General features: G+C 44.4%; 1 protein-coding gene across 2 annotated transcripts in view; it reads right to left on the reverse strand.

Annotated features, from left to right (window-relative positions):
• Positions 1–26853, reverse strand: part of LOC140735181 (interferon-induced protein 44-like) — a 48757-nt gene that overhangs the window by 14702 nt on the left and 7202 nt on the right. Inside the window, exon 4 of one of the 2 annotated variants that reach the window (XM_073059999.1) lies at positions 17421–17570. The exons of the other annotated variant lie outside the window; for it this stretch is intronic. Within the exon in view, the coding sequence (XP_072916100.1) occupies positions 17421–17570 (150 nt within the window). The remainder of the gene's footprint in view (positions 1–17420; positions 17571–26853) is intronic. 2 annotated transcript variants of the gene reach the window in all.

Raw genomic sequence — 26853 nt, forward strand, 5'->3', positions numbered from 1 at the left:
GACTAATCTCAGTCACTGTCCCTGTGTGTTACTACAGGACTAAACTCTGTCACTGTGTCCCTGTGTGTTACTCCAGGACTAATCTCTGTCACTGTCCCTGTGTGTTACTCCAGGACTAAACTCTGTCACTGTGTCCCTGTGTGTTACTCCAGGACTAATCTCTGTCACTGTGTCCCTGTGTGTTACTCCAGGACTAATCTCTGTCACTGTGTCCCCGTGTGTTACTCCAGGACTAAGCTCTGTCACTGTGTCCCTGTATGTTACACCAGGACTAATCTCTGTCACTGTGTCCCCGTGTGTTACTCCAGGACTAATCTCTGTCACTGTGTCCCCGTGTGTTACTCCAGGACTAATCTCTGTCACTGTGTCCCTGTGTGTTACTCCAGGACTAATCTCTGTCACTGTCCCTGTGTGTTACTCCAGGACTAATCTCTTTCACTGTGTCCCTGTGTGTTATTCCAGGACTAATCTTTGTCAGTGTGTCCCTGTATGTTACTCCAGGACTAATCTCAGTCACTGTCCCTGTGTGTTACTACAGGACTAAACTCTGTCACTGTGTCTCTGTGTGTTACTCCAGGACTAATCTCTGTCACTGTCCCTGTGTGTTACTCCAGGACTAAACTCTGTCACTGTGTCCCTGTGTGTTACTCCAGGACTAATCTCTGTCACTGTGTCCCTGTGTGTTACTCCAGGACTAATCTCTGTCACTGTGTCCCCGTGTGTTACTCCAGGACTAAGCTCTGTCACTGTGTCCCTGTATGTTCCTCCAGGACTAATCTCTGTCACTGTGTCCCCGTGTGTTACTCCAGGACTAATCTCTGTCACTGTGTCCCCGTGTGTTACTCCAGGACTAATCTCTGTCACTGTGTCCCTGTGTGTTACTCCAGGACTAATCTCTGTCACTGTCCCTGTGTGTTACTCCAGGACTAATCTCTGTCACTGTGTCCCTGTGTGTTATTCCAGGACTAATCTCTGTCACTGTGTCCCTGTGTGTTACTCCAGGACTAATCTCTGTCAGTGTGTCCCTGTATGTTACTACAGGACTAATCTCTGTCAGTGTGTCCCTGTATGTTACTCCAGGACTAATCTCTGTCACTGTGTCCCTGTGTGTTATTCCAGGACTAATCTCTGTCACTGTCTCCCTGTGTGTTATTCCAGGACTAATCTCTGTCACTGTGTCCCTGTGTGTTACTCCAGGACTAATCTCTGTCAATGTCCCTGTGTGTTACTCCAGGACTAATCTCTGTCAATGTCCCTGTGTGTTACTCCAGGACTAATCTCTGTCACTGTGTCCCTGTGTGTTACTGAAGGACTAATCTCTGTCACTGTGTCCCTGTGTGTTACTCCAGGACTAATCTCTGTCAGTGTGTCCCTGTGTGTTACTCCAGGACTAATCTCTGTCACTGTGTCCCTGTATGTTACTCCAGGACTAATCTCTGTCAGTGTGTCCCTGTATGTTACTACAGGACTAATCTCTGTCACTGTGTCCCTATGTGTTACTCCAGGACTAATCTCTGTCAGTGTGTCCCTGTATGTTACTCCAGGACTAATCTCTGTCACTGTGTCCCTGTGTGTTATTCCAGGACTAATCTCTGTCACTGTCTCCCTGTGTGTTATTCCAGGACTAATCTCTGTCAGTGTGTCCCTGTATGTTACTCCAGGACTAATCTCTGTCACTGTGTCCCTGTGTGTTACTCCAGGACTAATCTCTGTCAATGTCCCTGTGTGTTACTCCAGGACTAATCTCTTTCAATGTCCCTGTGTGTTACTCCAGGACTAAACTCTGTCACTGTGTCCCTGTGTGTTACTCCAGGACTAATCTCTGTCACTGTGTCCCTGTGTGTTACTCCAGGACTAATCTCTGTCACTGTGTCCCCGTGTGTTACTCCAGGACTAAGCTCTGTCACTGTGTCCCTGTATGTTACTCCAGGACTAATCTCTGTCACTGTGTCCCCGTGTGTAACTCCAGGACTAATCTCTGTCACTGTGTCCCCGTGTTTTACTCCAGGACTAATCTCTGTCACTGTGTCCCTGTGTGTTACTCCAGGACTAATCTCTGTCAATGTCCCTGTGTGTTACTCCAGGACTAATCTCTGTCACTGTCCCTGTGTGTTACTCCAGGACAAATCTCTGTCACTGTGTCCCTGTGTATTACTCCAGGACTAATCTCTGTCACTGTGTCCCTGTGTGTTACTCCAGGACTAATCTCTGTCACTGTGTCCCCGTGTGTTACTCCAGGACTAAGCTCTGTCACTGTGTCCCTGTGTGTTACTCCAGGACTAATCTCTGTCACTGTGTCCCCGTGTGTTACTCCAGGACTAATCTCTGTCACTGTGTCCCTGTGTGTTACTGAAGGACTAATCTCTGTCACTGTATCCCTGTGTGTTACTCCAGAACTAATCTCTGTCACTGTCCCTGCGTGTTACTCCAGGACTAATCTCTGTCACTGTGTCCCTATGTGTTACTCCAGGACTAATCTCTGTCAGTGTGTCCCAGTGTGTTACTCCAGGACTAATCTCTGTCAGTGTGTCCCAGTGTGTTACTCCAGGACTAATCTCTGTCACTGTGTCCCTATGTGTTACTCCAGGACTAATCTCTGTCACTGTCCCTGTGTGTTACTCCAGGACTAATCTCTTTCACTGTGTCCCTGTGTGTTATTCCAGGACTAATCTCTGTCACTGTGTCCCTGTGTGTTACTCCAGGACTAATCTCTCTCAGTGTGTCCCTGTATGTTACTCCAGGACTAATCTCTGTCACTGTGTCCCTATGTGTTTCTCCAGGACTAATCTCTGTCAGTGTGTCCCTGTATGTTACTCCAGGACTAATCTCTGTCACTGTGTCCCTGTGTGTTATTCCAGGACTAATCTCTGTCACTGTGTCCCTGTGTGTTACTCCAGGACTAATCTCTGTCAATGTCCCTGTGTGTTACTCCAGGACTAATCTCTGTCACTGTCCCTGTGTGTTATTCCAGGACTAAACTCTGTCACTGTGTCCCTGTGTGTTACTCCAGGACTAATCTCTGTCACTGTGTCCCTGTGTGTTACTCCAGGACTAATCTCTGTCACTGTGTCCCCGTGTGTTACTCCAGGACTAAGCTCTGTCACTGTGTCCCTGTATGTTACTCCAGGACTAAGCTCTGTCACTGTGTCCCTGTGTGTTACTCCAGGACTAAGCTCTGTCACTGTGTCCCTGTGTGTTACTCCAGGACTAATCTCTGTCAGTGTGTCCCTGTGTGTTACTCCAGGACTAATCTCTGTCACTGTGTCCCTGTATGTTACTCCAGGACTAATCTCTGTCAGTGTGTCCCTGTATGTTACTACAGGACTAATCTCTGTCACTGTGTCCCTATGTGTTACTCCAGGACTAATCTCTGTCAGTGTGTCCCTGTATGTTACTCCAGGACTAATCTCTGTCACTGTGTCCCTGTGTGTTATTCCAGGACTAATCTCTGTCACTGTCTCCCTGTGTGTTATTCCAGGACTAATCTCTGTCAGTGTGTCCCTGTATGTTACTCCAGGACTAATCTCTGTCACTGTGTCCCTGTGTGTTACTCCAGGACTAATCTCTGTCAATGTCCCTGTGTGTTACTCCAGGACTAATCTCTGTCAATGTCCCTGTGTGTAACTCCAGGACTAAACTCTGTCACTGTGTCCCTGTGTGTTACTCCAGGACTAATCTCTGTCACTGTGTCCCCGTGTGTTACTCCAGGACTAATCTCTGTCACTGTGTCCCCGTGTGTTACTCCAGGACTAAGCTCTGTCACTGTGTCCCTGTATGTTACTCCAGGACTAATCTCTGTCACTGTGTCCCCGTGTGTTACTCCAGGACTAATCTCTGTCACTGTGTCCCCGTGTTTTACTCCAGGACTAATCTCTGTCACTGTGTCCCTGTGTGTTACTCCAGGACTAATCTCTGTCAATGTCCCTGTGTGTTACTCCAGGACTAATCTCTGTCACTGTCCCTGTGTGTTACTCCAGGACAAATCTCTGTCACTGTGTCCCTGTGTATTACTCCAGGACTAATCTCTGTCACTGTGTCCCCGTGTGTTACTCCAGGACTAATCTCTATCACTGTGTCCCCGTGTGTTACTCCAGGACTAAGCTCTGTCACTGTGTCCCTGTGTGTTACTCCAGGACTAATCTCTGTCACTGTGTCCCCGTGTGTTACTCCAGGACTAATCTCTGTCACTGTGTCCCCGTGTTTTACTCCAGGACTAATCTCTGTCACTGTGTCCCTGTATGTTACTCCAGGACTAATCTCTGTCAATGTCCCTGTGTGTTACTCCAGGACTAATCTCTGTCACTGTCCCTGTGTGTTACTCCAGGACAAATCTCTGTCACTGTGTCCCTGTTTATTACTCCAGGACTAATCTCTGTCACTGTGTCCCTGTGTGTTACTCCAGGACTAATCTCTGTCACTGTGTCCCCGTGTGTTACTCCAGGACTAAGCTCTGTCACTGTGTCCCTGTGTGTTACTCCAGAACTAATCTCTGTCACTGTCCCTGCGTGTTACTCCAGGACTAATCTCTGTCACTGTGTCCCTATGTGTTACTCCAGGACTAATCTCTGTCAGTGTGTCCCAGTGTGTTACTCCAGGACTAATCTCTGTCACTGTGTCCCTATGTGTTACTCCAGGACTAATCTCTGTCACTGTCCCTGTGTGTTACTCCAGGACTAATCTCTTTCACTGTGTCCCTGTGTGTTATTCCAGGACTAATCTCTGTCACTGTGTCCCTGTGTGTTACTCCAGGACTAATCTCTCTCAGTGTGTCCCTGTATGTTACTCCAGGACTAATCTCTGTCACTGTGTCCCTATGTGTTTCTCCAGGACTAATCTCTGTCAGTGTGTCCCTGTATGTTACTCCAGGACTAATCTCTGTCACTGTGTCCCTGTGTGTTATTCCAGGACTAATCTCTGTCACTGTCTCCCTGTGTGTTATTCCAGGACTAATCTCTGTCAGTGTGTCCCTGTATGTTACTCCAGGACTAATCTCTGTCACTGTGTCCCTGTGTGTTACTCCAGGACTAATCTCTGTCAATGTCCCTGTGTGTTACTCCAGGACTAATCTCTGTCAATGTCCCTGTGTGTTACTCCAGGACTAATCTCTGTCACTGTCCCTGTGTGTTATTCCAGGACTAAACTCTGTCACTGTGTCCCTGTGTGTTACTCCAGGACTAATCTCTGTCACTGTGTCCCCGTGTGTTACTCCAGGACTAAGCTCTGTCACTGTGTCCCTGTATGTTACTCCAGGACTAATCTCTGTCACTGTGTCCCCGTGTGTTACTCCAGGACTAATCTCTGTCACTGTGTCCCCGTGTGTTACTCCAGGACTAATCTCTGTCACTGTGTCCCTGTGTGTTACTCCAGGACTAATCTCTGTCACTGTCCCTGTGTGTTACTCCAGGACTAATCTCTTTCACTGTGTCCCTGTGTGTTATTCCAGGACTAATCTCTGTCACTGTGTCCCTGTGTGTTACTCCAGGACTAATCTCTGTCAGTGTGTCCCTGTATGTTACTACAGGACTAATCTCTGTCACTGTGTCCCTATGTGTTACTCCAGGACTAATCTCTGTCAGTGTGTCCCTGTATGTTACTCCAGGACTAATCTCTGTCAATGTCCCTGTGTGTTACTCCAGGACTAATCTCTGTCACTGTGTCCCCGTGTGTTACTCCAGGACTAATCTCGGTCACTGTGTCCCCGTGTGTTATTCCAGGACTAATCTCTGCCACTGTGTCCCTTGTGTGTTACTGAAGGACTAATCTCTGTCACTGTGTCCCTGTGTGTTACTCCAGGACTAATCTCTGTCACTGTGTCCCTGTGTGTTACTCCAGGACTAATCTCTGTCAGTGTGTCCCTGTGTGTTACTCCAGGACTAAACTCTGTCACTGTGTCCCTGTATGTTACTCCAGGACTAATCTCTGTCAGTGTGTCCCTGTATGTTACTCCAGGACTAATCTCTGTCACTGTGTCCCTGTGTGTTATTCCAGGACTAATCTCTGTCACTGTGTCCCTGTGTGTTATTCCAGGACTAATCTTTGTCAGTGTGTCCCTGTATGTTACTCCAGGACTAATCTCTGTCACTGTGTCCCTGTGTGTTACTCCAGGACTATTCTCTGTCAATGTCCCTGTGTGTTACTCCAGGACTAATCTCAGTCACTGTCCCTGTGTGTTACTACAGGACTAAACTCTGTCACTGTGTCTCTGTGTGTTACTCCAGGACTAATCTCTGTCACTGTCCCTGTGTGTTACTCCAGGACTAAACTCTGTCACTGTGTCCCTGTGTGTTACTCCAGGACTAATCTCTGTCACTGTGTCCCTGTGTGTTACTCCAGGACTAATCTCTGTCACTGTGTCCCCGTGTGTTACTCCAGGACTAAGCTCTGTCACTGTGTCCCTGTATGTTACTCCAGGACTAATCTCTGTCACTGTGTCCCCGTGTGTTACTCCAGGACTAATCTCTGTCACTGAGTCCCCGTGTGTTACTCCAGGACTAATCTCTGTCACTGTGTCCCTGTGTGTTACTCCAGGACTAATCTCTGTCACTGTCCCTGTGTGTTACTCCAGGACTAATCTCTGTCACTGTGTCCCTGTGTGTTATTCCAGGACTAATCTCTGTCACTGTGTCCCTGTGTGTTACTCCAGGACTAATCTCTGTCAGTGTGTCCCTGTATGTTACTACAGGACTAATCTCTGTCAGTGTGTCCCTGTATGTTACTCCAGGACTAATCTCTGTCACTGTGTCCCTGTGTGTTATTCCAGGACTAATCTCTGTCACTGTCTCCCTGTGTGTTATTCCAGGACTAATCTCTGTCACTGTGTCCCTGTGTGTTACTCCAGGACTAATCTCTGTCAATGTCCCTGTGTGTTACTCCAGGACTAATCTCTGTCAATGTCCCTGTGTGTTACTCCAGGACTAATCTCTGGCACTGTGTCCCTGTGTGTTACTGAAGGACTAATCTCTGTCACTGTGTCCCTGTGTGTTACTCCAGGACTAATCTCTGTCACTGTGTCCCTGTGTGTTACTCCAGGACTAATCTCTGTCAGTGTGTCCCTGTGTGTTACTCCAGGACTAATCTCTGTCACTGTGTCCCTGTATGTTACTCCAGGACTAATCTCTGTCAGTGTGTCCCTGTATGTTACTACAGGACTAATCTCTGTCACTGTGTCCCTATGTGTTACTCCAGGACTAATCTCTGTCAGTGTGTCCCTGTATGTTACTCCAGGACTAATCTCTGTCACTGTGTCCCTGTGTGTTATTCCAGGACTAATCTCTGTCACTGTCTCCCTGTGTGTTATTCCAGGACTAATCTCTGTCAGTGTGTCCCTGTATGTTACTCCAGGACTAATCTCTGTCACTGTGTCCCTGTGTGTTACTCCAGGACAAATCTCTGTCAATGTCCCTGTGTGTTACTCCAGGACTAATCTCTGTCAATGTCCCTGTGTGTTACTCCAGGACTAAACTCTGTCACTGTGTCCCTGTGTGTTACTCCAGGACTAATCTCTGTCACTGTGTCCCTGTGTGTTACTCCAGGACTAATCTCTGTCACTGTGTCCCCGTGTGTTACTCCAGGACTAAGCTCTGTCACTGTGTCCCTGTATGTTACTCCAGGACTAATCTCTGTCACTGTGTCCCCGTGTGTTACTCCAGGACTAATCTCTGTCACTGTGTCCCCGTGTTTTACTCCAGGACTAATCTCTGTCACTGTGTCCCTGTGTGTTACTCCAGGACTAATCTCTGTCAATGTCCCTGTGTGTTACTCCAGGACTAATCTCTGTCACTGTCCCTGTGTGTTACTCCAGGACAAATCTCTGTCACTGTGTCCCTGTGTATTACTCCAGGACTAATCTCTGTCACTGTGTCCCTGTGTGTTACTCCAGGACTAATCTCTGTCACTGTGTCCCCGTGTGTTACTCCAGGACAAAGCTCTGTCACTGTGTCCCTGTGTGTTACTCCAGGACTAATCTCTGTCACTGTGTCCCCGTGTGTTACTCCAGGACTAATCTCTGTCACTGTGTCCCTGTGTGTTACTGAAGGACTAATCTCTGTCACTGTATCCCTGTGTGTTACTCCAGAACTAATCTCTGTCACTGTCCCTGCGTGTTACTCCAGGACTAATCTCTGTCACTGTGTCCCTATGTGTTACTCCAGGACTAATCTCTGTCAGTGTGTCCCAGTGTGTTACTCCAGGACTAATCTCTGTCACTGTGTCCCTATGTGTTACTCCAGGACTAATCTCTGTCACTGTCCCTGTGTGTTACTCCAGGACTAATCTCTTTCACTGTGTCCCTGTGTGTTATTCCAGGACTAATCTCTGTCACTGTGTCCCTGTGTGTTACTCCAGGACTAATCTCTCTCAGTGTGTCCCTGTATGTTACTCCAGGACTAATCTCTGTCACTGTGTCCCTATGTGTTTCTCCAGGACTAATCTCTGTCAGTGTGTCCCTGTGTGTTACTCCAGGACTAATCTCTGTCACTGTGTCCCCGTGTGTTATTCCAGGACTAATCTCTGTCACTGTCTCCCTGTGTGTTATTCCAGGACTAATCTCTGTCAGTGTGTCCCTGTATGTTACTCCAGGACTAAGCTCTGTCACTGTGTCCCTGTGTGTTACTCCAGGACTAATCTCTGTCAATGTGTCCCTGTATGTTACTACAGGACTAATCTCTGTCACTGTGTCCCTATGTGTTACTCCAGGACTAATCTCTGTCAGTGTGTCCCTGTATGTTACTCCAGGACTAATCTCTGTCACTGTGTCCCTGTGTGTTATTCCAGGACTAATCTCTGTCACTGTCTCCCTGTGTGTTATTCCAGGACTAATCTCTGTCAGTGTGTCCCTGTATGTTACTCCAGGACTAATCTCTGTCACTGTGTCCCTGTGTGTTACTCCAGGACTAATCTCTGTCAATGTCCCTGTGTGTTACTCCAGGACTAATCTCTGTCAATGTCCCTGTGTGTTACTCCAGGACTAAACTCTGTCACTGTGTCCCTGTGTGTTACTCCAGGACTAATCTCTGTCACTGTGTCCCTGTGTGTTACTCCAGGACTAATCAATGTCACTGTGTCCCCGTGTGTTACTCCAGGACTAAGCTCTGTCACTGTGTCCCTGTATGTTACTCCAGGACTAATCTCTGTCACTGTGTCCCCGTGAGTTACTCCAGGACTAATCTCTGTCACTGTGTCCCCGTGTTTTACTCCAGGACTAATCTCTGTCACTGTGTCCCTGTGTGTTACTCCAGGACTAATCTCTGTCAATGTCCCTGTGTGTTACTCCAGGACTAATCTCTGTCACTGTCCCTGTGTGTTACTCCAGGACAAATCTCTGTCACTGTGTCCCTGTGTATTACTCCAGGACTAATCTCTGTCACTGTGTCCCTGTGTGTTACTCCAGGACTAATCTCTGTCACTGTGTCCCCGTGTGTTACTCCAGGACTAAGCTCTGTCACTGTGTCCCTGTGTGTTACTCCAGGACTAATCTCTGTCACTGTGTCCCCGTGTGTTACTCCAGGACTAATCTCTGTCACTGTGTCCCTGTGTGTTACTGAAGGACTAATCTCTGTCACTGTGTCCCTGTGTGTTACTCCAGAACTAATCTCTGTCACTGTCCCTGCGTGTTACTCCAGGACTAATCTCTGTCACTGTGTCCCTATGTGTTACTCCAGGACTAATCTCTGTCAGTGTGTCCCAGTGTGTTACTCCAGGACTAATCTCTGTCACTGTGTCCCAATGTGTTACTCCAGGACTAATCTCTGTCACTGTCCCTGTGTGTTACTCCAGGACTAATCTCTTTCACTGTGTCCCTGTGTGTTATTCCAGGACTAATCTCTGTCACTGTGTCCCTGTGTGTTACTCCAGGACTAATCTCTCTCAGTGTGTCCCTGTATGTTACTCCAGGACTAATCTCTGTCACTGTGTCCCTATGTGTTTCTCCAGGACTAATCTCTGTCAGTGTGTCCCTGTATGTTACTCCAGGACTAATCTCTGTCACTGTGTCCCTGTGTGTTATTCCAGGACTAATCTCTGTCACTGTCTCCCTGTGTGTTATTCCAGGACTAATCTCTGTCAGTGTGTCCCTGTATGTTACTCCAGGACTAATCTCTGTCACTGTGTCCCTGTGTGTTACTCCAGGACTAATCTCTGTCAATGTCCCTGTGTGTTACTCCAGGACTAATCTCTGTCAATGTCCCTGTGTGTTACTCCAGGACTAATCTCTGTCACTGTCCCTGTGTGTTATTCCAGGACTAAACTCTGTCACTGTGTCCCTGTGTGTTACTCCAGGACTAATCTCTGTCCCTGTGTCCCTGTGTGTTACTCCAGGACTAATCTCTGTCACTGTGTCCCCGTGTGTTACTCCAGGACTAAGCTCTGTCACTGTGTCCCTGTATGTTACTCCAGGACTAATCTCTGTCACTGTGTCCCCGTGTGTTACTCCAGGACTAATCTCTGTCACTGTGTCCCCGTGTGTTACTCCAGGACTAATCTCTGTCACTGTGTCCCTGTGTGTTACTCCAGGACTAATCTCTGTCAATGTCCCTGTGTGTTACTCCAGGACTAATCTCTGTCACTGTCCCTGTGTGTTACTCCAGGACTAATCTCTGTCACTGTGTCCCTGTGTGTTACTCCAGGACTAATCTCTGTCACTGTGTCCCTGTGTGTTACTCCAGGACTAATCTCTGTCACTGTGTCCCCGTGTGTTACTCCAGGACTAAGCTCTGTCACTGTGTCCCTGTGTGTTACTCCAGGACTAATCTCTGTCACTGTGTCCCTGCGTGTTACTCCAGGACTAATCTCTGTCACTGTGTCCCTATGTGTTACTCCAGGACTAATCTATGTCACTGTGTCCCTATGTGTTGCTCCAGGACTAATCTCTGTCACTGTGTCCCTATGTGTTACTCCAGGACCAATCTCTGTCACTGTGTCCCTATGTGTTACTCCAGGACTAATCTCTGTCACTGTGTCCCAGTGTGTTACTCCAGGACTAATCTCTGTCACTGTGTCCCTGTGTGTTATTCCAGGACTAATCTCTGTCACTGTCTCCCTGTGTGTTATTCCAGGACTAATCTCTGTCATTGTGTCCCTGTATGTTACTCCAGGACTAATCTCTGTCACTGTGTCCCTGTGTGTTACTCCAGGACTAATCTCTGTCAATGTCCCTGTGTGTTACTCCAGGACTAATCTCTGTCAATGTCCCTGTGTGTTACTCCAGGACTAATCTCTGTCACTGTCCCTGTGTGTTATTCCAGGACTAAACTCTGTCACTGTGTCCCTGTGTGTTACTCCAGGACTAATCTCTGTCACTGTGTCCCCGTGTGTTACTCCAGGACTAAGCTCTGTCACTGTGTCCCTGTATGTTACTCCAGGACTAATCTCTGTCACTGTGTCCCCGTGTGTTACTCCAGGACTAATCTCTGTCACTGTGTCCCCGTGTGTTACTCCAGGACTAATCTCTGTCACTGTGTCCCTGTGTGTTACTCCAGGACTAATCTCTGTCACTGTCCCTGTGTGTTACTCCAGGACTAATCTCTTTCACTGTGTCCCTGTGTGTTATTCCAGGACTAATCTCTGTCACTGTGTCCCTGTGTGTTACTCCAGGACTAATCTCTGTCACTGTGTCCCCGTGTGTTACTCCAGGACTAAGCTCTGTCACTGTGTCCCTGTATGTTACTCCAGGACTAATCTCTGTCACTGTGTCCCCGTGTGTTACTCCAGGACTAATCTCTGTCACTGTGTCCCCGTGTGTTACTCCAGGACTAATCTCTGTCACTGTGTCCCTGTGTGTTACTCCAGGACTAATCTCTGTCACTGTCCCTGTGTGTTACTCCAGGACTAATCTCTTTCACTGTGTCCCTGTGTGTTATTCCAGGACTAATCTCTGTCACTGTGTCCCTGTGTGTTACTCCAGGACTAATCTCTGTCACTGTGTCCCTGTGTGTTACTCCAGGACTAATCTCTGTCAGTGTGTCCCTGTGTGTTACTCCAGGACTAAACTCTGTCACTGTGTCCCTGTATGTTACTCCAGGACTAATCTCTGTCAGTGTGTCCCTGTATGTTACTCCAGGACTAATCTCTGTCACTGTGTCCCTGTGTGTTATTCCAGGACTAATCTCTGTCACTGTGTCCCTGTGTGTTATTCCAGGACTAATCTTTGTCAGTGTGTCCCTGTATGTTACTCCAGGACTAATCTCTGTCACTGTGTCCCTGTGTGTTACTCCAGGACTATTCTCTGTCAATGTCCCTGTGTGTTACTCCAGGACTAATCTCAGTCACTGTCCCTGTGTGTTACTACAGGACTAAACTCTGTCACTGTGTCTCTGTGTGTTACTCCAGGACTAATCTCTGTCACTGTCCCTGTGTGTTACTCCAGGACTAAACTCTGTCACTGTGTCCCTGTGTGTTACTCCAGGACTAATCTCTGTCACTGTGTCCCTGTGTGTTACTCCAGGACTAATCTCTGTCACTGTGTCCCCGTGTGTTACTCCAGGACTAAGCTCTGTCACTGTGTCCCTGTATGTTACTCCAGGACTAATCTCTGTCAATGTCCCTGTGTGTTACTCCAGGACTAATCTCTGTCAATGTCCCTGTGTGTTACTCCAGGACTAATCTCTGTCACTGTGTCCCTGTGTGTTACTGAAGGACTAATCTCTGTCACTGTGTCCCTGTGTGTTACTCCAGGACTAATCTCTGTCACTGTGTCCCTGTGTGTTACTCCAGGACTAATCTCTGTCAGTGTGTCCCTGTGTGTTACTCCAGGACTAATCTCTGTCACTGTGTCCCTGTATGTTACTCCAGGACTAATCTCTGTCAGTGTGTCCCTGTATGTTACTACAGGACTAATCTCTGTCACTGTGTCCCTATGTGTTACTCCAGGACTAATCTCTGTCAGTGTGTCCCTGTATGTTACTCCAGGACTAATCTCTGTCACTGTGTCCCTGTGTGTTATTCCAGGACTAATCTCTGTCACTGTCTCCCTGTGTGTTATTCCAGGACTAATCTCTGTCAGTGTGTCCCTGTATGTTACTCCAGGACTAATCTCTGTCACTGTGTCCCTGTGTGTTACTCCAGGACTAATCTCTGTCAATGTCCCTGTGTGTTACTCCAGGACTAATCTCTGTCAATGTCCCTGTGTGTTACTCCAGGACTAAACTCTGTCACTGTGTCCCTGTGTGTTACTCCAGGACTAATCTCTGTCACTGTGTCCCTGTGTGTTACTCCAGGACTAATCTCTGTCACTGTGTCCCCGTGTGTTACTCCAGGACTAAGCTCTGTCACTGTGTCCCTGTATGTTACTCCAGGACTAATCTCTGTCACTGTGTCCCCGTGTGTTACTCCAGGACTAATCTCTGTCACTGTGTCCCCGTGTTTTACTCCAGGACTAATCTCTGTCACTGTGTCCCTGTGTGTTACTCCAGGACTAATCTCTGTCAATGTCCCTGTGTGTTACTCCAGGACTAATCTCTGTCACTGTCCCTGTGTGTTACTCCAGGACAAATCTCTGTCACTGTGTCCCTGTGTATTACTCCAGGACTAATCTCTGTCACTGTGTCCCTGTGTGTTACTCCAGGACTAATCTCTGTCACTGTGTCCCCGTGTGTTACTCCAGGACTAAGCTCTGTCACTGTGTCCCTGTGTGTTACTCCAGGACTAATCTCTGTCACTGTGTCCCCGTGTGTTACTCCAGGACTAATCTCTGTCACTGTGTCCCTGTGTGTTACTGAAGGACTAATCTCTGTCACTGTATCCCTGTGTGTTACTCCAGAACTAATCTCTGTCACTGTCCCTGCGTGTTACTCCAGGACTAATCTCTGTCACTGTGTCCCTATGTGTTACTCCAGGACTAATCTCTGTCAGTGTGTCCCAGTGTGTTACTCCAGGACTAATCTCTGTCACTGTGTCCCTATGTGTTACTCCAGGACTAATCTCTGTCACTGTCCATGTGTGTTACTCCAGGACTAATCTCTTTCACTGTGTCCCTGTGTGTTATTCCAGGACTAATCTCTGTCACTGTGTCCCTGTGTGTTACTCCAGGACTAATCTCTCTCAGTGTGTCCCTGTATGTTACACCAGGACTAATCTCTGTCACTGTGTCCCTATGTGTTTCTCCAGGACTAATCTCTGTCAGTGTGTCCCTGTATGTTACTCCAGGACTAATCTCTGTCACTGTGTCCCTGTGTGTTATTCCAGGACTAATCTCTGTCACTGTCTCCCTGTGTGTTATTCCAGGACTAATCTCTGTCAGTGTGTCCCTGTATGTTACTCCAGGACTAATCTCTGTCACTGTGTCCCTGTGTGTTACTCCAGGACTAATCTCTGTCAATGTCCCTGTGTGTTACTCCAGGACTAATCTCTGTCAATGTCCCTGTGTGTTACTCCAGGACTAATCTCTGTCACTGTCCCTGTGTGTTATTCCAGGACTAAACTCTGTCACTGTGTCCCTGTGTGTTACTCCAGGACTAATCTCTGTCACTGTGTCCCTGTGTGTTACTCCAGGACTAATCTCTGTCACTGTGTCCCCGTGTGTTACTCCAGGACTAAGCTCTGTCACTGTGTCCCTGTATGTTACTCCAGGACTAAGCTCTGTCACTGTGTCCCTGTGTGTTACTCCAGGACTAATCTCTGTCACTGTGTCCCTGTGTGTTACTCCAGGACTAATCTCTGTCAGTGTGTCCCTGTGTGTTACTCCAGGACTAATCTCTGTCACTGTGTCCCTGTATGTTACTCCAGGACTAATTTCTGTCAGTGTGTCCCTGTATGTTACTACAGGACTAATCTCTGTCACTGTGTCCCTATGTGTTACTCCAGGACTAATCTCTGTCAGTGTGTCCCTGTATGTTACTCCAGGACTAATCTCTGTCACTGTGTCCCTGTGTGTTATTCCAGGACTAATCTCTGTCACTGTCTCCCTGTGTGTTATTCCAGGACTAATCTCTGTCAGTGTGTCCCTGTATGTTACTCCAGGACTAATCTCTGTCACTGTGTCCCTGTGTGTTACTCCAGGACTAATCTCTGTCAATGTCCCTGTGTGTTACTCCAGGACTAATCTCTGTCAATGTCCCTGTGTGTTACTCCAGGACTAAACTCTGTCACTGTGTCCCTGTGTGTTACTCCAGGACTAATCACTGTCACTGTGTCCCTGTGTGTTACTCCAGGACTAATCTCTGTCACTGTGTCCCCGTGTGTTACTCCAGGACTAAGCTCTGTCACTGTGTCCCTGTATGTTACTCCAGGACTAATCTCTGTCACTGTGTCCCCGTGTGTTACTCCAGGACTAATCTCTGTCACTGTGTCCCCGTGTTTTACTCCAGGACTAATCTCTGTCACTGTGTCCCTGTGTGTTACTCCAGGACTAATCTCTGTCAATGTCCCTGTGTGTTACTCCAGGACTAATCTCTGTCACTGTCCCTGTGTGTTACTCCAGGACAAATCTCTGTCACTGTGTCCCTGTGTATTACTCCAGGACTAATCTCTGTCACTGTGTCCCTGTGTGTTACTCCAGGACTAATCTCTGTCACTGTGTCCCCGTGTGTTACTCCAGGACTAAGCTCTGTCACTGTGTCCCGGTGTGTTACTCCAGGACTAATCTCTGTCACTGTGTCCCTGTGTGTTACTGAAGGACTAATCTCTGTCACTGTGTCCCTGTGTGTTACTCCAGAACTAATCTCTGTCACTGTCCCTGCGTGTTACTCCAGGACTAATCTCTGTCACTGTGTCCCTATGTGTTACTCCAGGACTAATCTCTGTCAGTGTGTCCCAGTGTGTTACTCCAGGACTAATCTCTGTCACTGTGTCCCTATGTGTTACTCCAGGACTAATCTCTGTCACTGTCCCTGTGTGTTACTCCAGGACTAATCTCTTTCACTGTGTCCCTGTGTGTTATTCCAGGACTAATCTCTGTCACTGTGTCCCTGTGTGTTACTCCAGGACTAATCTCTCTCAGTGTGTCCCTGTATGTTACTCCAGGACTAATCTCTGTCACTGTGTCCCTATGTGTTTCTCCAGGACTAATCTCTGTCAGTGTGTCCCTGTATGTTACTCCAGGACTAATCTCTGTCACTGTGTCCCTGTGTGTTATTCCAGGACTAATCTCTGTCACTGTCTCCCTGTGTGTTATTCCAGGACTAATCTCTGTCAGTGTGTCCCTGTATGTTACTCCAGGACTAATCTCTGTCACTGTGTCCCTGTGTGTTACTCCAGGACTAATCTCTGTCAATGTCCCTGTGTGTTACTCCAGGACTAATCTCTGTCAATGTCCCTGTGTGTTATTCCAGGACTAAACTCTGTCACTGTGTCCCTGTGTGTTACTCCAGGACTAATCTCTGTCCCTGTGTCCCTGTGTGTTACTCCAGGACTAATCTCTGTCACTGTGTCCCCGTGTGTTACTCCAGGACTAAGCTCTGTCACTGTGTCCCTGTATGTTACTCCAGGACTAATCTCTGTCACTGTGTCCCCGTGTGTTACTCCAGGACTAATCTCTGTCACTGTGTCCCCGTGTGTTACTCCAGGACTAATCTCTGTCACTGTGTCCCTGTGTGTTACTCCAGGACTAATCTCTGTCAATGTCCCTGTGTGTTACTCCAGGACTAATCTCTGTCACTGTCCCTGTGTGTTACTCCAGGACTAATCTCTGTCACTGTGTCCCTGTGTGTTACTCCAGGACTAATCTCTGTCACTGTGTCCCTGTGTGTTACTCCAGGACTAATCTCTGTCACTGTGTCCCCGTGTGTTACTCCAGGACTAAGCTCTGTCACTGTGTCCCTGTGTGTTACTCCAGGACTAATCTCTGTCACTGTGTCCCCGTGTGTTACTCCAGGACTAATCTCTGTCACTGTGTCCCTGTGTGTTACTCCAGAACTAATCTCTGTCACTGTCCCTGCGTGTTACTCCAGGACTAATCTCTGTCACTGTGTCCCTATGTGTTACTCCAGGACTAATCTATCTCACTGTGTCCCAGTGTGTTACTCCAGGACTAATCTCTGTCACTGTGTCCCTATGTGTTGCTCCAGGACTAATCTCTGTCACTGTGTCCCTATGTGTTACTCCAGGACTAATCTCTGTCACTGTGTCCCTATGTGTTACTCCAGGACTAATCTCTGTCACTGTGTCCCAGTGTGTTACTCCAGGACTAATCTCTGTCACTGTGTCCGTATGTGTTACTCCAGGACTAATCTCTGTCACTGTGTCCCCATGTGTTCCTCTTTGATTGCTTTTCTCCACGTATTTATGTGTAACTTCATTTACAGAGTGCAACACTTTCTGAGCCCAAGTTATCGCTGCATCCCTTTGGAATCAGGCCACAGTCTTCTGTCCTTCAGTTTTGTTGGTAACTTTTTTGGTCCCATTTCTCCTTTCCCTTTCCCAGTTTGCTCAGTGTTTTATGAAACTCCAGTCGTGTGTATCAGAAATATGAAGTAACTGAGGAAACTCACGTCTGTTTGAATGGGAACTCTTCCTTCCAGGATCATCTGTAACTCTCTCTTTTTCTTTTTCCAATTCACTCTCTTTGTCTGATCAGGGTTCATCACATTCCATCCAGCAGAATCCCAAAATTTTATCTTCCCTGCTCTGTAGGACCTCAGCTGTGAATTTTCAAAAATATGTACATTTTTATGGCTTCTTTGATGATGAGAGATGTCCTGTGTAATTTAGGACACACGACAGCCAACGTTCACACAGCAAGATCCCATAAACAGCAGAATGGTGAGAAACAGAGTATTTGCTTTTGCTTTGTTGGATGACAGCACAAAATACAGATCGGGACACGGAGCACGGCCTTCCTTTCCCTCAGTGATGGGATATCCCAGGACCCAGGGGAATTCCATTTCCCTCACTGCCATGGGACTGTTTACATCCCCGTCAGAGGGCAGATGAATCATTGGTGTATGGACCCTGAGACACTCTGACTGCAGTAAATATATCCAGGATTACTGTGTTTAAATCTCTGGATTCCTCTTTCAATCTGCAGACTTCCAGTTCACTGAGGAAATCAGATTAATACAGACAGTCTGGGGTGAGAGAAACAGAATGTGGAGGATACTCGACAGATCAGGCAGCATCCATGGAGAAAGGAACCGGGAATGTTCTCAAGAGAATGAAACTGGAGAATGCCTGCAAGATGGCTTTTTAGAGTAATGTGGTTGACATCACTTGAGATTAGGTGTTCTGAAATTAATCGGACTTTATTAAGAACTTTATGGTAAAAGACCCTTAAGAGGCAGTGTTCATAAGATGATTGAATTCACCCTGATGTTTGAGAGAGAGAAATTAAAATAAGATGTATTAGTATTACAGTGGAGCAAAGGGAATTACAGTCAGCCCTCCTTATCTGAGAGGGATTGGTTCTGGGACTCCTCGCGGATACCAAAATTCGCGGATGCTCGTCCCTTATTCAACCTGTCTCAATGACGTGGATCTTAGGACCCAGCGGAACCCCAGACTATATTTAACCTGTCTCAGTGCGATGGACATTAGGACCCAGCAGCAGAGATCTGAATCCACAGTGTTTCTGTTCATGAAAATAATCACGATAATGATAGAAAATAAAGCGCAAGGTTTCCGGTGACGTCATTGTCGAGAATGGCAGCTTAAGTCACTAGCTCCTCCGGAAAAACGTGTATTAAGCCCTGTTAACTCATCAAATATAGTATTTTTCAAAAAATATTTGAACTGAAAAGAGGGGCAAGAATGGGGAAAAAGAATGGAAATAAAAAACAGCGACACTGTGGAGACTGCGGCCGAGAGGAGTGCAGCGAGCGGCTCTCCTACCCGACCGCGTGCTAGCGAGGTGGACGCTGGACCTCGTTCAGGCGAAGCGACGAATATGATCGAAATCCTGAAAGAGATAAGGGAGTTTCAGAAAGAAATAAAGCAGCAGGTCCATGATATTAGGTCAGAGCTCGCCGGCGTCAATCAAAAAATAGCGGTGGCAGGGACTTGAATTGAGAACGTGGAAGATCACTTTCAAAATGTGGAACGGATTCTGAGTAAGACAATAAAAATATTACATCACCAAGAAGGTAAACTGCTTGACCTGGAGGGAAGATCATGGCGGAATAATATCAGAATCTACAACGTTCCCGAAGGAGCGGAGGGCTTGTCTATGACGGAGTTTGTCGGAAAGTTACTGCTGGACGCGTTGGATCTTCCCTCAGCTATGGAGCTGGAAGTCGAAAGAGCCCATCGTGCGCTCATCCTGAAAACTACCCGGGATAGAAAGCTACGCTCAATAATAATAAAATTCCTTCGGTACAGCACCAAGGCAGAGATTCTATGAAGGGCCTGGGGTAAGAAGAGAGTGTTTTTAGATGATAAATTAACATATTTCGACCAAGATTACCCCCCGCGGTCCTCCAGAAATGCAAAGAATACTCTGAAGTAAAGTGAGTACTAAAGCAAAATAAGATTAGATTTCAAACTCTGTACCTGGCTAAACTTCGACTGTTTTATGACAACGGGACGCGGTTGTACCAGACGTTGGAAGAGCGACTACAGACATGAAGGCCAGAGGGTTGCCCGTCAGCATGACCAAAAAGAGGGAAAGCCTGGCTGAGGAATTATCCCGCTCCGCTTGGGAAATAGTGCGAGAATTGAGAAGGCAGGAGATGGGAGGAGGCCGAGAGAAATATATCAGGAAGAGACCGGGAGTTTCCCAAAGACAGTCCTCACCCCCTTCAGAAGAGCCATAAGGTTTGGCTAACTTTAAAAATGTTGAGAAGCTAAACAGAAGCAAAAGTAGACGGTGATATACCCATCTCAAGAAATACTTATTATAATGTGGATTTTATATTACTTAGTTGTTATTCTTTATTTGTTCACTTACTCCTTTTTCCCCACCAAAATGAGTATATATGTGTGCATATATGTGTATGTAATATATATGTATGTGTGTATATATATATATATATATATATATATGTGTGTGTGTGTGTGTGTGTGTGTGTGTGTGTGTGTGTCTGTGTGTGTGTATATTTGTGTGTGTGCATATATATATATGTATTTATAGCAGTACACAGGGAAACCTTTTCTGTGTAATGGATTTGTTCACTGACTTTTATGAATACTGCAATTGGGGCCCTCAACTCACAAGTAGGAGGGGTTATCCCCCACAGCTAGACATTTCCTCTAGCTCAACGCAGGGTCATCTACAAGAGACCTCAGCCTTGGAATCACACATTCGTTGCTATTTTTGTTATTATTTGCGCTTCTTGGTTCTTATTTGTTCAGGGAGTAGATTCATTAAGTTTTACTCTAATTTCAATGATACATTGACAGATAAATACAGATGGCTAAGGACAAGGTAAAATTCATTTCTTTTAATGTCAATGGGCTATTAAACCCAATCAAACGTGACAGAATTTTATCCAAAATGAAAATAGAACAAGCACGTGTAGTATATTTACAGGAAACTCATTTAAGTGATAATGAGCATAAAAAACTAAAGAGAATGGGCTTCACTAACCTGTTTCTCTCCTCATATAAATTAGGACATAGGAGAGGAGTTGCTATTCTTAACTTAAGTAAGCTAAATTTTGAAAAAGTATTTGAAATGGGAGATAAAGAGGGCAGATATATTCTGGTAAGGGGGAATATAGATGGAAATTCAGTTACTCTATTGAATATATATGCACCCCAGGAAGTGATATTGGTTTCTTTCAGAAAATTACTGATATTATTGTAGCAGAAACAGAAGGTCTCCTGATATGATATGTGGGGGAGACTTAAATTTACAATTACAACCAAATTTAGATTCTTCCAATAGAAAAACCTATGAAACAAAATCTTTACATGAGAAAGTTAATACACTTTTTGAGGATGTTGGTTTAATTGATATATGGAGGGGCCTTTTCCCTGACAGAAGGGATTACACTCATTATTCTGCTCTCCATTCTGTATATACAAGAATAGATTATTTAATAACATTTGGAAAAGACAAAATAAACACCTGTGGAATTGGGATAATAGTTGTAAGTGACCATGCACCTATATATTTATCTGTTGATTTTGACCTACAACCAAAGAATACTATTTGGAAACTAAATTCAAGTCTACTCAATGATCTGTACTTTAAGGAACAAATTAAAAAAGAAATTGGTCTCTACTTAGAATTTAATGATAATGGAGAGGTTTCACCTCCCATTTTATGGGATACTCTGAAGGCTGCCAAAGAGCGAAAATTATAGCCTTATCTTCATATAAAAAATAAGGAATAAAACATTTGAGGAATGACAAAATAGGCTGAAGGAACTAGAGAAAAAACACAAATTGAATTTGGTACAGGATACATTAGAGGAAATTAAAAGAATTAGGAATGAAATAAATAATTTGGCTATGCAAGAAATCAGGAAAAACAATGTTTCTGAAACAGAGGCAGTATGAAAGTGGATCAAAATCTATGAAAATACTGGCGTGGAAACTGGAAAAAAAATTAGTAGAAAATACAATTCATAGAATTGGGGACCCAAGAACAAAAATGATAAAAAATAAGCTCAGTGAAATTCAAGAAGCTTTTGAAGTGTTTTATAAAACTCTCTATTCCAAAGCTCCAGGGGGAAGCATAACCCAAATTGGCACCTTCTTGAATTCTCTAGAGTTACCCACTTTAAGCGAAGAACAAAATAGAATGATGACTGCTGACATAACTGAAGTTGAATTAAAAGCTGCAATTAGTAGGCTTAAATTAAGCAAGTCACCAGGATCAGATGGGTATACGGCAGAGTGGCACAAAGAATTTAAAAATGAGTTAATTCCTGTTTTATTCCCCACACTGAACTGGGCTCTAAAAAAGGCACAAATGCCACCCAGTTGGAAGGAAGCGATAATCTCAGCTATACCGAAAGAAGGCAAGGATAAAATGGAATGTGGGTCATTTAGACCAATATCCGTTCTTAATGTAGATTATAGGTTATTTACCTCCATCATGGCCAAACGATTAGAGGAGTTTCTACCCATACTGATACATAACGATCAGACAGGTTTTATACAACAGTGCCAGAGACAAGACAATATACGAAGGACACTTCACATTATGGATCATATACAAAAAAATAAAATCGAAGCAATAGTGATAAGTGTGGATGCTGAAAAAGCATTTGATTCAGTTAATTGGAATTTTCTTTACAGAGTTTTACATAGTTTTGGTTTCCAAGACACAATTATTAAAATTATACAGACACTATATGACAACCCTACTGCTAGGATTAAAATCAATGGACATTTATCAAAAAGTCTTATGCTAGAAAGGGGCACAAGACAGGGTTGTGCATGGTCACCACTACTCTTCATGTTATATCTGGAACCATTAGCTCAATACATCAGACAAAATGAAGATATCAGGGGAATTGCTATTAAAGGAACAGAGCATAAATTGGCTTGTTACGCAGATGATATTTTGATCTATCTAGGACAACCAACATACTCTTTACCTAAATTGATGCAATCCTTTGAACAATATGTTCAATTGTCGGGATACAAGATCAACATAGATAAAACCCAATTACTTTCATATTACTATAGCCAACCAAGAGAAATTGAAAGTCGATACTCCTGGGCATGGCACACAGAGTCTTTCAAATATTTGGGCATAATTATGCCAAAAGATTTGGCAAAATTATCAGAATGTAATTATCAGCCTTTATATAAAAAATTACGGAAGATGTGGCAAGATGGAACCTGATTCCTTTTTTCAGTCTCAGGTCAAGGACTGAGTCTTTTAAAATGAATATACTGCCCAGACTGTTATATCTCTTTCAGACCCTACCAATAGAGATTAATCAAAATCAATTCAATGAATGGAACAAGATGTTATCAAGGTATATTTGGCAGGGTAAAAGACCTAGAGTTTGACTCAAAACTTTGCAATTATCAAAGGAAAAGGAGGGATGGGGTCTACCTTCACTTAGAGATTATTATCCTGCAGCACAGTTGAGAGCTGTGATATGTTGGTGCAACCCATCATATGACGCTCAATGGGAAAACATTGAGGAGTGGGTACTTCCCATCCCCATACAAGCAATTTTGGCTGATAACAACCTGCAAAGGTACATAAACACTATTGATAACCCATGGGTGAAATTGACTCTTAAAATATGGAAAACTACTATAAAAGAATATAATCTAGAGGGAGATATTGCAATTCTTAAATGGTGTGCATATGACTCAGATTTTACTCCAAATAAATTGGATGCTAGATTTAAGGACTGGACAGCTAAAGAAATAACAGTTCTTTGCAACATAATGAAAGAAGGAACACTGTTCAGTTTTGAAATGCTTAAAGAGAAACACTTATTAGAGAAACAAGATTTTTACTGGTATTTACAGATGCGACAATATGTTAATAAGATGCTTAAAAATGTAACCAATGCAAGTACATGCTTGATAGAGCTCTTTAGAAAAGCATATAATTCGGATAATGGTAGTAGCATCATTTCAAGCATGTGTAAGGGGTTGTCAAATCTTTTAAGACATTCGACTTCATACATTAAAACAAAATGGGAGAAGGAAGGAGGGATAATTATATCTGAGGAAGAATGGACAATAATATGGAGATATCAATGGAAGTGAACCAGTTCACAGAAATGGAGGGAGTTTGGATGGAAAAACGTGATAAGATATTTTATTACACCCTCTCAGAAATCCCATTATGACAATAACCTTCCTGTTTGCTGGAGAAATTGTGGAAATCAAAATGTAAATCATTATCATATTTTTTGGGAAATCCCTGTTATCAAAAACTATTGGAGGGGGATACACAATGCCCTACAAGACATCTTTAAATATGAAATACCCTTAGAGAGTAAGATGATAAATTTTGGATATATACCTCAAGAAAGGTTGAAAAGAGATAAATATTTAATGAATATACTGTTGGTGGCTGGTAAAAAGACTCTTTCTAGGAAATGGTTATCGGAGGAGAGCCCAACTTTAAATACATGGATGGAAATTACAATGGACATTTACAAAATGCAGAAGATAACAGCATCTGTTAATCATAAGCTGGAACAATTTGATTCATACTGGGAAAAATGGTTTAACTATAGACCTCATAGGCCTGATTTTATTCTCACAAATCAATATGTTGTAAAAAAAAGATCACTCCCTATTTGGACATAGTTCTTTCCTTTTGCTTGTTTTTTCTTTCTACTCTTTTCTATAAGTGTGTATCTCAGATAAATACTTTGTGGAGATTTGTGATATATATGTACAATGTCTGAAATACATCTTATGGAAATGTTTGTTTGATGATGAACTTCAATAAAAAAATAAATTACAAACAAAAGAAAGTAAAGCGGAAATAATGAAGCGATCGGAAAGAGGTGAAACGCCATCAGTCACTGGAAAAGTGTTAGGCTACATCGGTCAACGATCGGAACAATTTTAAAGGATAAAGTGAGAAAGGCTCTACCCCGATGAAAGCTACAATTATTACTAAGCAACGCAGTGGTTTAATTATTGGGTTTTGGGGTTTGGGGTTTTTGATCCTCACATCAACCCAGCATGGTGCAGAGCGCACTTGGGAGCGATCTATCACTAGATCGAACTCGGGAATTTCCATTCCTGAGCCGAGCGCTAAAACATACGTTCTCAAGTGTTTTATATGCATAGAAAGGTAAAATATGTACTATACACTCAGACAAACGTTTGACTGACGCTAAATAATACCGGATGTACCTGTTCTGACTTACTTCATAAGAACTTCCGATTTTTTTCGATCCCGATCCACGATAACCCACACACATCCTCCTGTATACTTTAAATCATCTCTGGATTACTTATAATACCTAATACAATGTAAATGCTATGTAAAATAGTTGTTATACTGCATTGTTTAGGGAATAATGACAAGAAAAAAAGTCTGTACATGCTCGAACAAGTGCTGGAAGAGCACTTCCGGGTTTTTGTGATTCGCGGCTGGTTGAATTCGTGCTTGCGGAATTCGCGGATAAGGAGGGCCGACTGTACAGAGGCATGAGAGAGGAGCTAGCCAAAGTTATTGGAAGGGGGACATGAGCAGGGATAATGGCACGTCAGCCATGGCTGGAGTTTCTGAGAGTAATTCAAAATATGCAGGATAGACTCATCCCAAAGAAGACGTACATCAAGTGGGGAGGTAACGGGATAACTGTAACTTACAGGGACTGTCAAAGACAACAGAAAAGCAAAAGAGAGAGCACATATTATAGCAAAAAACTCACAGGAAGTTAGAGGTTTGGGAAGATTTTCAAAATCAACAAAAGGAAACTGAGAAGTTGTAACTTCAAGCAAGTTACCAGGAATGTGATGGAGGCAAAGCAGTGGATTTGTTTACATAACAATTGAAAAGGTCCTTCATGGGAGGTTGGTCAAGAAGGTCCAGTTGCTTGGAGATCAAGATGAGATAGTAAATTGGATTAGACATTGGATTTGTGGGAGAAGCCAGAGAACGGTAGTAGCTGGTTGCCTCGCTGGAGCCCTGTGACTAGTGGTATGCTGCAGGAACCAGTGCTTGGTCCATTGTTGTTTGTCATCTGTATCAATGATCTGTATGATAATGTGGTTAACTGGATCAGCAAATTTGCAGATGACACCAAAATAGGGGAATAGTGGACAGTGAGAAAGGCCAATGTGGCTTTCACACTGATCTGTATCAGCCGGAAAAATATGTTGAAAAATGGCAGATGGAATTTAATGCAGACAAGAGTGAGGTATTACACTTTGGTAGGACCAACCAGTGTAACTCTTACACAGGGAACGGTCAGACAGGGAGGAGTGTGGTGGAATAAAGGGATCTGGAAATACAGGTCCATAATTCATTGAAAGTGGTGTCACAGGTAGTTAAGGTTGTAAAGAAGGCTCTTGGCATATTGGCCTTCATAAAGCAATGGATTGAGTATGGAAGATGGGATGTTGTGTTGACATTGTACATCATGTTAGTGAGGTCTAATTTGGAAGAGTACAGACAAAATTTACATGGATGTTGCCGGGTTTGCAGGATCTGAGTTATGTAGAGATTTAATAGGTTAGACTTTAGTCTTTGGAATGTAGAAGATTGAGAGGAGATTTGAGAAAGGTATACAAAATTATGAGGGGTATAGACAAATGCAAGCAGGCTTTTTCCACTGAGGGTCGGGGGAAACTTCAACTAGAGGCCATGGGTTAAGTGTGAAATGTGAAAAGTTTAAGCAGGACATGAGGGAAACTTCTTCACTCAGAGTGTCACGAGAGTATTCAAAAAGCTGCCAGCACAAGTGGTGCATGCAAGCTCAGTTTCAATGTTTAGGAGAAGTTTGGATTGGCACATGGATCATAGGGATATGGAGGACTATGGTCCTGGTGCAGGTCGATGGGGGTAGGCAGTTTAAATGGGTCAGCCTAGACTGGATGGGCCAAAAACCTCGTTTCTGTGTTATGGCTCTGACTTTAACTGAAAAAGCCTTTAGGATAGAAAAGATTAAATAAGAAGATAAGCTATCCAGTAATATAAAAAGGATATGAAAGAATTTTTCAGATATATAGAGTCAAAGAGATGCAAGAGTAGATATTAAATAGCTGGAAAATAATGCTAGAAAGGTAGAAATGGGGAACACAGGAATGGCTTCACTGTGTGTCACGTACCCCATGACCAGGTTACTGAACCAGCAGAAATGGAACACTACGTTGGAGTCTGGTATCACTTTAATAGTGTTTATTAGTAAACTAAGTAATACAGTACTATAAAATGCAAATATATGAAACAGGATAGCATGATATATACAGACGTGTGGAAATAGGAATCAAAACCAGGCTCTATCGAAGTCTAGGGGTAAATGGATAGTCTTAAGATGGTGCAGAGTTCAGTTCAGTTTAGTTTAGATCGAGGTAGTTCTAGTGTAACATTGGAGAGAGAGA

This window comes from Hemitrygon akajei, chromosome 1 (assembly GCF_048418815.1).
Source record: "Hemitrygon akajei chromosome 1, sHemAka1.3, whole genome shotgun sequence".
Taxonomy (NCBI): Eukaryota; Metazoa; Chordata; class Chondrichthyes; order Myliobatiformes; family Dasyatidae; genus Hemitrygon; species Hemitrygon akajei.